Here is a 13,451-nt window from a genome sequence, read left to right as displayed (position 1 = left end):
TGAAGTCGAATCTTTTATTGGTTTGAATGTATTTTGCGAATCTCAGAATATATAAAGAAACTAAGAAGTAAAAAATAATTTAACTTTTCAGTTCAGTGTTGCGTTGGAGCATTTTCGCTTCTGCTGATCCCATCTGGATATCTGGTTTCTTCTCTTTCAACTCAAACAGATGAAAGAGAAACAGCAGCAACACAAACAAAGGAACATTTTAACATTTAACATGTTTCTATCAAAACTCATTTCTGTTCCTCCTTCATGTTTTTCTAAAATAAAAAATAAAACCCAACAGAGATGTCTCCAGGTAAATAAAGAAAATATTTATTCCAGCCTTTCCGCCGTTATTATTAAGTTGCATTCGGAGTAGGTGAGACGTCACACTGTGTGAGAAAGCAGTTAATGTAAAATAGGGTTTTTGACTGAAGGATTAAGGATTTTCACATTTTAAACAGATTTTAGCATCTTAATGCTAAAACTAACCACTCATATGTGTGGTTAGTACTACACAGACTAAATGTGTGACGACTAAGACCCCTAATATTTTCAAATCAAGCATGTACAACAACAGAAAGTTCAAAATAATAAAAAATAGCAAGTTTTTTGCAATATGTCCATACTTCCAGTTATCTGATTAAAGTCTTGCTCTCTCTCGCCGTCCTGCAGCCTGAATTACGTCTTAGTTTCAATTTAAACGGCTTGAAGACACTAAAGAGCGCTTCCCGTTAATGCTTCAAGTGCTGCATTCACAGTACAGAAAAGTATTGGATTTTTGAGTTTCTGACCAGCTGTTCATCTCTCCTGCTTCTCTACTTTGGATAAAAACAGCAAAGAGGTTAAAGTTCGAAGAAAGAAAAAAAAGTTGGTTTGAGATCTTCAGTCCATCCACCAGTTAAACCAGCAGCTTGTTCTGGTCTCCGTTTACCTCCCAGTTTAACAAAAAAATTATCAATGTTTAAATTGTTGAACTGAGAAGATGAGGTGGCTGAGATGATCCAAAAAGGAAGGTAGCAGCTTTTGGTTCAGCCAACAGGGGGCGCTGTGGTACCGGTTATTTTCCCCATCAACGTTCAAACAGAAAGAAACTTTAATCCAGGTTCAAATTTCCAGTCAGTTCTGAACCCAACACTGAACCTTCAGAGGTTTTCCTCTTCCGCCTCAGAGTTCCTTCAGTTTGACGCATCGTTGGGTTTTCATCCTACAGAAAAAAGAATAAACAGATGAAATAAACCGATATTTCTGCTTATAAATACAAATCTCTCCATAAAACGATAATTTCTCCCTTTACCTGCTGAGAAAATCTTCATCCTCTTCCTAGATCTTCATCTTCTTGTTCACCACTAGTGGCAGGTGAATAAAAGGCAAACATTTAATCAGTTTTCCTTTTGAGCTTCAGGATTTAAAGAACGTCAGACAGAAAAATAATAGAGAAATCAACCAATTTAAAGCAAATGGCTTCAGTCAGTAGTCGAGTATTTATCAGTGTAATAAAAACATCTCATTAAATTAATGTAACATTGAAAAGTTCATTTATTTCACTCATTTTATTATAAAACATATTTTAAGCATTTCTTTGTTAGTTTTGTGGATTTTTTTTGTTTACAAAATCATTAAATGATTCCAATAAGAAAAGAGTTTTTAAAACCAGAATGTTAAGTTTTGGCAAAATTAAGGGCTACATCATGAGGAACCCTGCTTACCTGCATGCTGACCCAGAAATACGAATGGAAAGTTAAGTGGAAGGAAAAACTGCACAGCAGGAATAACCACAGATTTGGGAGAATTGCGAAGTAAAGCCATTCGAGTCTTTAGGCGAGATTCAAAAAGCGAAAACTAAAGATGGAATCAGAGCTTCAAAAATGAAAACACGCCGATGTCTCTGAGTACAAATGTCCCAATCCACTGCTGAACCAGGACAACATCAGAATCACCTTACCTGAATACCAAGGAAAAATCATCTGGGTTGCTTTTGACTGCCTGCGGCACAAGCTCAATCCAAAAATATTGATGGAAAATTTTATGGAAAGAAACAATGTGTAGGAAAACATGCAATTTTTAAGGTAATTTTCCAGTAAAAAGTACCAATATGTGACTTAATGACCATTTTAGTGCCTAGAATCAATAAACTTAAAATGTTTAATTAAATTACTGAAATAAATATACTTTTCAATGATATTCCACTTTATTTAGATGCATCTGTATGTGGAGAAATAAGAGTATTTCGGAAAATAATTTAGCAGAGATGACGAGTTTATCCTTCAAATGAAGAATAAACTAAAGTGAGACACATGAGATGATCGTAAAGTAATATTTAAAATCCACCCAAAGTTTTAGAAATATTCCTGATTACTCTATTCCAGGTACCTTCATCAATCGTACACGCCTTGACGCGACTCTCCAGCGCCGAGAATGCCATGCTGTTGTTTGTGAGTTCAGAGGTCAAAGTTCCCACGTCACAGGTCAGTGCCACGATGGGACCGTTCTCCGACTTCAGCTGCATCCGAATCCCGTCCTGTAGCACCGGAACCAGAAAAACAATCAGCTTTAATCTAGTTTCATCATTTCAGATAAAACCAGGGAGAATGAATCCATCTCTCTGGGATCGGCTGCTCTCCCCTGGGATCTGCTCACCTCGTCAGGAGGAGGAATGATCAGCTTCGTTTCTGGAGGAGATTTGATGACGATCACCGTCTGATGCTGCAGGTCTCCAAGGCGACAGATGTCATCGCAGCGGATGTAGGCCAGCGTGAAGAAAAGTTAAAGATCAAAACGCTTCTCAAAAGAACCACAACTAATTAAACCAGTTGGTCTAAATATGTTGGAATTGTCATTTTAACCTAAAAGTTTTTGGTAAGGGAAAGTAAAAACTTATAGTTACTTTAAAAATTGTTCATCTTCATTGCATTTTTCACCTACGACGTTTTAATGTGTTGCTATGCGTGAGCCATCGGTTGAAACAAGCATCATCTACTGTTTACTAGGTTAGCTACGGCTAACAGCATTGGCAGGAGCTAACAGCAATAGCAGGAGCTAATGCAAACTCAAAACAAACTGGAAAGAAATGCATAGATGTTGAAATAAAAAATTAAGCATCTTTAAGTTTTGTGAGACATCACTAATAAATCTGTGAAGATGATGCTAAATGTAAACAGTTTGAGTTAGAAACTGGAGATCTTCGCAGCGTACTGCTGGAAGCACAAACACCAGCGTTTTCTGCCAAGTGTCTCATCTTCATCTCCCCTCCTCATTGTGTTTTATTTCAACGCGCTCCAGTTCAGAATGAAATGGCTGAACTTTATTGTTGCGCATACTGTTCTGGTTGGACGGAGCTAGCTAGTGCAAAAGCAACTTAGCATATGTCATCTTCCCAGATACATTGCTACATAAACAACAAGACTAAAAAAACCAGCATTATTTTTATTGTCTTGCTTTTACATCTAAAATAAATATTTTTCAATTAAAGTTTATGTCGTGGATTGGAAAGATCAAACTGCTGCTTCATTATCGCAACATAAACACTAAACCAGCTTCATATCTGTAAGATATTTAGACGCAGAAGCTCCTCAGTCAGACTCAGAAAGATATGAAGAGTTCTCCTCATCCTCAGTGAGGTCGAAGAGCTGCTGAGCGCAGGATTTAAAGAGACGGTCCACTTCCTCCTCCATAACCTTCAGCCCCTGCAGCATCGTCAGGAAGGTCAAAGTGTCTCTCCACAGGAAGCTGAAAATGGGGCTACTTCCTCTGAACAGAGAAAGAGAGAGAACAAGAGAGAGGGAAGGAGAGGGAGAGATCCTGGTTCAAGGATTCCAGATTTCAGTTTGGACACGGAAACACAACAAGGAATTTGGAGGAAACATGTTAAAAAAATTTCTGATTTAATATTTAAATTAAAATTTGCTGTGAATTTACTGCAGATGTTTCTACTGACATCAGGAAGGATGGAAGGGAGGATTAAAGGAAGCAAGGATGGATGTAAGGAAGGATGAAAGGGCAGATAGGAGACAAAGAAGGAAGCAAAGATGGATGGGCAAAGGAAGGAAGGAAAGATGGATGAATAGATAGATGGAAATAAAGAAGGAAAAATGAAAGAATTAAATTAAAGATGAAAAGACAAAGAAGGATGGATGGAAAGACAGACTGACAGAGACATAGAAGGATGGACAGACAGAACCAGAAGGACCATTTCCAGTCTGTGGTACTGGCTGAACTGGTTTTAATCAGGAATGTTTTCCTTCCTCTGTGACCTGAACGGTTTCTCTGCTGATCTCATTCCTGAATCTTTTACAGAGACTCTGAACAGAACCGATTCCAGCCGCTTACATCCACCGGACCCGCTCATCCGAGTCGCTCTGGACGAGTCCGACACCCTGCAGGACGTCCACGACGCTCTGGACTCGGTGTGTGTGGGTCTGGAGCTTCTCCGCCGCCTCTCTGATGTCCAGCGAGGCGTCTGGGTCGGCCATGAGCAGCTGGAGGAAACCCCGCGTGAGCCGGGTCAGAGGAGTACCTGGAGACAGAACCACTGTGACGTTACCGCGCCAACAGAGCCAGGCTGGTTTAACACTTAATGAAAGCATGATTCAAACAAAAAATATTACTTTACTTATTTATCTTGGCCTGATATTAAAATATTAGCGATGCATCGATATGAAATCTTGGGGCAACGTTCAATATTTATACTGAATGGTTGATTTCCAATATTCACCAATATTACCAAAACTTTGGTTTAAAATGTCGGCCTGGTTTCATTTATCGGACCAGTACCGATGTTAACGCTGATGTACCAGGCATCACCTAAAAACAGGTTCATGAGCTGAAACAAGGAGAAATGAAGGATGGATGGAAGAGAGCAGTGAAGGAAGAATGGATTAACAGATGGAAGGAACGATAAAAAGATAGATGACAAAATGAAAAATAAGCAAAGAAATGTGAAAGGATGGAAAGTAATGAAAGATGAAAGAAAGAAAGGATGAGTAGAGGAAGCAATGAAGGATGGATGAAGGAAAAGGTGAAAGAAACCAAAGAAGGAAAGATGAAAGGAAGAAAAGAAGGAAGGGTGAAAAGGAGGAAGGATGAAAGGAAGGAAAGAAGTAAGGGTGAAAGGAAGGAAGCAGATGTTAATGCTGATATATTGTGACTTTCTAGAAACATTAAATAGTTTGAAAAACAGCAAAAAAAAAGAGGAAATCAATAACGGAGGAAAAGAATCCAGGATTTGGTTTGCAAATTTTCCAGCCATCAAAATAAAAAAAGATATTTATTCCATAGTTATTAGTTAGAAAAACATTTATCCCATAATTATTAGAAAATAAACATTTATTTCATAATTAATAGAAACTAATTTGTCGTGACTCACCTTCTCTGATGAACCAGTCGGTCGTTTTATCCTGAGGACAAAATTCACTGAAGAAAAGGAAACAAATATTATTTAGATTTCCCTGTAATTTGGTGAATTTGACCCGGTTTCTGAGACTGTGGTACCTCTTCACATCAGGTTCTGATGGGTTCTGAGCACGTCTGTTTGGATTCTGGAGATCAGAAACCAGATTTTATTATTTTTATCTCACTTTAAAGATTCGATGAAAGAGGTAGAAACTGACTCCAGACCTGCTCTGGTGCCTCATCCTCATCCTCCTCCTCTTCATCACCCCAGCCGCCGGTCGCCCACTGCTCCTCTTCCAGTAACGGATCGGCGCCGGTCGGGAACTGTGGCCCGTCCAGATAAGGAGGCATGATGGGAATGGCGTCGCTCCGAACGTCGTTTCCTGAAATATCCTCCGGCAGGAAGTGATCCTCACAGATGAAATGCTGCTCAGACGGATCCTTATCGGTTTCCCTCAACGCCGCCAGCCATACCTAGGAGACGAGGAGGCAAGGAGGGAGGAGAGGAGACAAGGAGGGATGAGAGGACACAAAACAAATTAGAAGAATGAATGAAGGACAAATGAAAAGACAAGGAAATATGATAAAATACAAAGAAAGATGAAAGAAAAACATGCATAAGGAGAGGAAGGAGGCAAGGAAAGAAGGACACAATAAAGATGAAAGGAGAAAAAGGAAGGGAACAAAGTAGGACAGAGAGAAGAATCCAAGAAAGGAAACAAGAAGGAAAACCAGGAAAAATGGGAGAAAGAAATGAAACAAGGATGAATAAAAGGACATGAGGAAAGAACAGAGGGAAGGTTACAAGTAATGAGGGAAGGAAACAAGGAAGGAAGAACCGATTTAAAAAAGACAAAAAGGGAGGGTGGAGAGGAAACAAGGATGGAGAGAGACAAGGAAGGTCACAAAGTAAGAGAAGGAAACAAGAGAGGACATATGGAATAATGGTAGAAAAAAAGAAAATAAGGGAAAATGAAAGGAAAAGAAGAAAGAACAAAGAGAAGGAAGGAGGGGAACAAGGAAGAGTGTAAGGAAAGAAACAAGGACAAAGTGAAGGATGAAAAAAAACCAAACATGGAAGGAAGGATCCGAAGAAGGAAATAAGACAGGATGCATGGAAAGATGGGAGGAGAGAAGGACATAAGGAAGGAAGGGATGAAGGATGGAAGGGGTAGAATGAAAGGCAGGAAGATGTAAGGAAATAGGAAATGACAACGAGGAGGAAAGGATGCAAAAATAATTAGATGAAGGAGAGAAATGCAGAATCCATGGAAGTAAACATAAGAAACATAAAAAGTTAGGATAGAAGAACACAAAAAAGAAAGAATAGGAAAGAGAAGAGAATTAGGGCAGATGGAAGGACACAACAATAGAAGATATTAACACAATTAAGGTCAAAATGAAGGAAGAACAGAAGGAAACATGTTAGGATGAAGAAGTGCAGAAGTTGCAGAAAGAAGGAAACACTTTCAGACATTGGGATTGGGAATAAATCTCGGAAATGCACATTTCCCCTCACTTTCTATTGTGTCATTAGACTTTTTAAAGACCAGGAAATATACTGAACCAAACAGGGAAAACAACATCTACTTCAGGGCTTGGACTACTTCCCGAAGCCTCCGCCGTACCTTTACTCGGTCCGGAGATGTGGGGAACCTGAAGAACCGTTTCGGTCCTCGCTTCAAGGCGCCCCGGTTCACGCTCCCCATGCGGCTCGGACACCCGGACACGACGCACTTCCACATGACGCTGAACACCGGCTTGTTTTCCTTCCGAACCCAGCGGGAAGCGGCGGCAGGGATCATGTTTCGGCTGGAAAACCGGGACAAAAACTTCAGGAAAAACACATCCACATTCCCGCCGCATGCAGTCTGTTTACGTCGCGCGCCTCAGGAAACTATCAGGTCTGTGATCCGGAAGTACAAGTTCTTTTTTTCTTTTTTTATGGCGGTTGGCTGGGCAACTGCGATATGGTGCATTACCGCCACCTACTGGGCTGGAGTATGGACATTAGATAAAACAAAACAAAACAAAAAAACAAAACCCTAATGCTGAGAACTTAGTTCAACTTCGCATTAATAAACTAAATTCTCTCTATTAAGTTTGTATTTTCCAAAAATCACTTACTTTCACTTTATTATTATTATTGGGATGGAGAAAAGGAACTAAATAAGATAAATAAATAAATGAATAAAATACTTAAGTACATGAAAATGAGTTGCTAGATTTTATACCCAGTTGAATGCACTGAGAAAGTAGTCCATCAGGGGCCGCCAAAGGTTTGTCCGTTTCCGTTTTCGTTACACTGAGACTCTACTCTACTTTGGAATAATTTCAAGTATTTCTCTATACCATTGAGGTACACCAGCTTAAACACAATTTCAGCTTCACAGAACACATTTGTGACTTTAAAATAATAGTTTATTAGTCAGCTTCTATTCTTTTATCTGGGGAAGGCAACCCCAATAGACACTTCTCTTAATTTGACCTAATACTTCACCGACATTAATACCAATAATTTTATCAATTGTAAATGTAACATTCATTGTTTTCCTTTGTTTTGGGAACTGCCTTCTTTCTGATTCATAAGTAATACATTCCACAAAAATATGATGAACTTTAAGAAGTTTTTTACATCCACCGTTTCTTGTCATACAGTTTCTAAACGTTATAATTATCTTCAGTTTTTTTGGACACACTTATGTGCTTCAGAACAAATACAATTTGATATAAAATAAAGATAACACGAGCAAATACAAAAACATGTTTTGAAACAATTATTACAATTAAGGGGAAAAAATAACCAAACCGACCTGCTGCTATCTGAATGAAAACTACAGTTGCTCTATTGTAGACTAAAAATGTCAAATCAAATAAGATTTGTATTTTTTTGATCAAAGTGAATAAATCCTCATCAAGTGGATTTCTTTTCATTGCATATATGCAAACAGATCAATAATGATTATCTTGTGAGAAGCAATAATCACAAGCTTAGAAGGGATTTCAACATCCAGGAATAGAAAAAATACATACAAATTGAAAACAGATTGCAATATTGTAATAGAAAACATGTAGTTTGAATGTGGTCAAAGACGCAGAAAAATGTTGATCGAACACAGATTTAGTTTCAAAGCACATTAAAGATTGAGACGGGAAAAATTGTGAGAGCTTGAAATTCACAAATTAATTTTATTTTACTTATTTATTAAAGATTAAGGTTTTGTCAAATAACTGTCATGTTTACTATAGAGAACACAGACACACTGAGGAGTTATATGAGGTGAACCCAAAGCCAGCATAAAGTGGTTCAGTGAAGGTGGTGTTGAAGGTGTAGAGATGGAGCTGTGTGTCGGATGAGACCCTGTGGAAGGACAGGATGCCAGACGAACAGTCCACATACACAGCTGTGGGACCAGGATGAGGACGGGATGAATATCTGACTGTTCCCGTGGCAGATAGAATATCCACCATCAGAGCAGCTCAGTCTCCAGGAAAGTTCATTCTCTCCAAACTTGCAGTCATTTCTCTTTCCTTTCCTCTTGATTCGTCTGTAACTGACGGCTATGCAAACTCCTCCTTTCGGACAACATTCCTGCTACTGTTGACTAGACAGAAACAAGGAAAGGCGTCAGCCTGCTGTCACGCATTTACCAATCTGAGTCTGGGCAGGGCTTTGAACATTGTTTTTCAGTTTTATCATAACTTTACTTCTTAATCATCTGAAATTGTTTGTTTGAGATTATAAAATCACTTCTAGGCTTCAGATTTTAATGCTCTTTGTTGCAATTTCTGTCATGTAAAATTAATTAGAAAAAATCTGATGAATGTCGGGTTTTTCCATCCTATAGTCTGTGACCAACGTTTGTAACTAAAACATTTCGTGTCTAGTGAAACTTATGAAATGTTTCCTGGTGAAACTGGATTGGCAGATACCAGAAAGGAATGGCTGGACTGTCACGCACCTCTGTGCTGATTTTAGACCAGATGCTGAGGTTCACACAGGCAGAGGGGAAGGAATATTAGTGATAATGGAATATAAAGAAAATAATTTTTAAAAAAAACTCTGGTTGAAACTCCAATTTCCAGATCTACTTCATCATCTTCATGAGGGCAGGGAATTTAATCCAGTGATCTTTATCTAATATTGTGCAGCACCTAATTTTATTTTGTGCATTTGTCAGATCCATCTCTTCTTTAGGCAGGGTTACACTTTGTGTCAAGAATTTTTTCTTAGTTTGTCGTTTGATGTTTCTCTAGTGTCTCATGACAGATTAATTATTTGATTTCAGATTTTTGTAGACAAGCTGTTCCCATGTTCCAATTCAAAAACTTGAAAATATATTGATACATTTTCTTTCCCTTGTTTTCATTGTAAAACATGAAGAGAGCATAGGGTAAAAGGAAACTTACTCTTTGTTTCTAGTCAATGTCTCTGTCCTCTCTTGAATCCAGCTTCAGCTTGATTTACTGGTTTAGCAGCATCTATTTTGTGTTCTTGCTGAGAACTTGAGCAAAACAGAAAACCAGATGATGTTCAGATATTTCTGCACAGGTCAGGAAACCAAGATTTTATGCCAGAAGCTAATTTGCATTACAAATGATCAACAACTTGCTGAATTACAGATTGCAAGGTAATGTACCACAAAAATCATGTTTGAAAAGCTTCAAGTGTTCGTGTGTAGTTTTTAAAGGCGCAAGTTAAGCAGTAAATTCAGCTCAGTTTCGTTTTACTGCCAAGAAATCCACACAGTGAAAACTAACAATGTTTAAAATCTTACACATTTCTGCACAGCTCCAAGACATCTCTGGCTGTTTAAATAAAACTAATCCATCAGGATTATCTCCCAAATTTTTCCTTAGTCTAATTTGGCTTTTCTTTTTATCCATCTTTTCTTTTAAGGTTTTTTTTTTATCAATATAACATCTAAAGTCACATAAACTGACAACTATAAATCTAAACTTACCTCTTCTTTTTAAATTCTGCATATTTATCTATTGATGATTTACGCACAACCAGTTTCTTGGATCGAGCTTCAGCTTGAAGTTCTTGTCCAGCAGAGTCCATTTTATGTCACTGACCTTCAGTATAACAGAAAACATAACGTTCAGAGGCTCCTACACACTTAACTTGTACTTTATGAATAACATAAAAGAGAAAGCGTCATATGTTCACTTGTTCGAGCTCTCTGTTTTTGAATAATTTGTTTCTGCTACATTTGCTTAGATTTTTATAATTTTGTTAAATCTTTAAATGGAAAAATTCTAAGCATTATTATTTGTATGGTTATTTTCCATTTATTCTGCTTTAGATGTTTCATTTCTTATTGTATGTTGGTGAAGCAGAGATATAACTGATGTGATTTAAGTTTCAAAAATAGAAAACTGTATCAGTGGATACAGTATATAGTATAGAAAATATAAAACAAGGTTTTCTGTCTATGTAACATTTAACTGGTGTCACTTCACTGCTTAATTAAATACTACATGCCTTCAGATAAATAAAATTTGTGCATCCAGTTAATTTTTTTATTGTTTCCATTCAGGTTTGGCTTGTTGTCAATTTAAGGCACTGAAAAGAAAATCAAGAAAAAATATGAATGAAATGAAATATTTCTGCAATATCTTTCAACAGGTGACAGATCCTGACATCTTTTAGTTTAGTTGTGTTTGATCTGTGTTCCATATTTATTAATGAAACTGATCATGATAAAGTTTCCTGGTTATTCAACAATCCAGGTAATAAAAGCGTAGAATGTAAATGAATCCTACCATGTCCTGCTTGTTTAAATAAATCTGTCAAACCATTTCAAATGGTTTTCTTATCTCTGCTGATTATCAGTAAATTATATTCATCTCGTCACAGTCCTTTATGTCTGAACTTCCTCTTAGCATTTATATCAGAATTATGACTTTAATACAATAATTTTAATTAATTACTGAAAAATTAAAGTTAGAAATAAGATTGCATTTGGCTTATTTTTGCAGCATTAAGACTTTGGGATAACATGTTAAGAAAAATGCTCGACATACAGAGTATTCAGTCACATTTTCAAGTTCTAAAGCATATAGTTATATATTTTACAGGATGAAAACATCAATATTTAGCTTTTTACATGACATTTTAACACTGAAATACCTTTTAGGCATAACTTATCCCTTAATAGTTAACAGCTGTTTGAAATTAACCTTTCTGATCCAGTCTAAGAGATCAAAATGATTCCAACCTGCTGAACTCACCTTTAGGTCGATCTGAAGAAACTTTCCACAGTCATCCGTTAAAGAGTTATCCGAAGAGAAGAAGCGTCAAGTCTGCGAGGATTTAAATTCATCACATCCTCATAACTTCAGAGTACAAACCAAACACATCTCTGATGTCAAAACTAGTTTGACTAGTGCCACAAATCCTGGTGAAGTTCTACATATTGTTCACTAGGTGGTGCTAATTAAAATGTCAGGCAGCTTCGGCTTCATTAGTGACTCCAGTCCTTCCTAAAGATAAATCAGATCTGTCGTATTGTTTAGTTTTATAATTACTGCCTGGCTCAAGAGAAGGTGTGCTGTTTTAAAACCTCTTCAGAATAAATCAAAAAATATCAGGCAAATTAAAGGCCTGATCACAAACTCAAATCACGTTTCATTTGAAAACTAATTCAGTTCCTCCTGTTGTGATCCAGATTGTCCACCAGGTGGCAGCATTATGCCTAAACTAAACTCCGTCAGTTTTCAGCAGTAAACATCTCCATCATCACTTGTTCTGTTTTCCTAACTGACCCGGCTTCATTGTTTTCAGGTGTCGGCATGTTGATGGAGGCGATTTGCATCAATTTTCACTGATGATGACAGAAGTTTCCCTGCGAATGAATCCGATCCATAATTAAACAGTCTGCCGAGCCTTAGAATGGATCCAAACAGCCGCCTCATCACACGTCTGGAAGCTCATTCACCATCTATCAACACAATTATACAATATGAATCCAGCAGCCATTTTGTTTGAAGGGATTATTACAACTGAGCACAGTCTACTTAAAGACTTGATGACAGTTATTTTCTTAGGTCTTAACTGCTTCAGGAAATTTCATGCCAGAAAGAAATGACTGAATGTAGATGGTATGCATCAAATTTCTGTAACTATTCACGTCTTAAGTCAAGGTGCAGATATATCTGCTTTGAGCCAGTTAAAGTGGCAGGAAACTTGTTGTTTGTAGATGTGTCTAAGAATTTGACAAATTTAAAAGAACTGCTAAAATGTTGTTTTTTGTTTCTCTGGCAGAGATTTTTTCTTACTTCCTGGTCCCACTTCATAAAGCTGGCAACCTGGCATGCAAAATTGGACCTGGATCCAACTACTGGTTGTTAGAAACCAATGCCCCTCTTTGACTAGCGCCTACTTGACTACATGTGGTTAAGAGGCTTTTCCATTGGCAACAGTTATGTGGCACCAGGCTCTTATTTTAGGACCTACTACTCTGGATTTCCAAGCATGCTGAGTCAGGCAGAAAACTCCAGGTCAAAAGGTTGTCAGATAATGATTGGATAGGAAGTGAGGTGACTGATTGCGTCAAAAGGGCAAGTTTTTTGACACAATCAGTCATTTATAAAAATCCACAACAGCAACTGTGCGTATTTGGAGTTTCTCAGGAAAATGGCAGACCAAAAATAAAGCTTAACAAAGCTTCCATGTGTTTGTGTTTCGTATAAATCATGTTGCACTTTTTGTACCACTATAACTGGTACTCAATTATTATGGAAAACCCATGTAGAGTCAAGCTGCACTGCTAAGGGCACGTAGATAAAGACCATTCTGAGTCTCTGAGGTTTCTCAGTCTGTACCATCAGTTTCAGTTTTTTATGTGTTGTTGTGTACCTTTGTTCTGGTTTTATGTCTGTGTGGACGATGAGTCTGTTGAAATAAAGCAATCATGGTGGGCATCAACATGGTTAAACTTAGCGCTTTAGCTACTGCCAAATAGCATGTTGTTGTAGTGTTTTAATGTTAACTAACTTTTCAGTTAGCAGTACACCAACTCTTCAGGACTGAATTTAGGACGCCACTGCTTTAACATGTTTTCTGAAGT

The 13,451-nt window shown here is 37.6% G+C and overlaps 1 protein-coding gene across 1 annotated transcript; it reads right to left on the bottom strand.

Moving 5' to 3' along the window:
- On the bottom strand, positions 1 to 7,293 carry LOC114158674 (transcription factor E2F6-like). The gene is made up of 10 exons (XM_028040405.1): positions 7,005 to 7,293; positions 5,602 to 5,850; positions 5,476 to 5,522; positions 5,351 to 5,397; positions 4,315 to 4,501; positions 3,580 to 3,735; positions 2,626 to 2,740; positions 2,359 to 2,506; positions 1,283 to 1,334; positions 1 to 1,192 (listed from the first exon to the last, which is right to left on the bottom strand). The coding sequence occupies exons 1-9, from the start codon at positions 7,179 to 7,181 to the stop codon at positions 1,309 to 1,311; spliced, it is 1,152 nt and encodes a 383-aa protein (XP_027896206.1). The 5' UTR covers positions 7,182 to 7,293; the 3' UTR covers positions 1 to 1,192; positions 1,283 to 1,308.
- Positions 7,294 to 13,451: the final 6,158 nt, after the last annotated feature.

Source organism: Xiphophorus couchianus, chromosome 15, assembly GCF_001444195.1.
Source record: "Xiphophorus couchianus chromosome 15, X_couchianus-1.0, whole genome shotgun sequence".
In the NCBI taxonomy this organism is placed as follows: domain Eukaryota; kingdom Metazoa; phylum Chordata; class Actinopteri; order Cyprinodontiformes; family Poeciliidae; genus Xiphophorus; species Xiphophorus couchianus.
The sequence above is the reverse complement of the archived record's forward strand: the minus strand, read 5'-3'. Positions and strand labels throughout refer to the sequence as shown.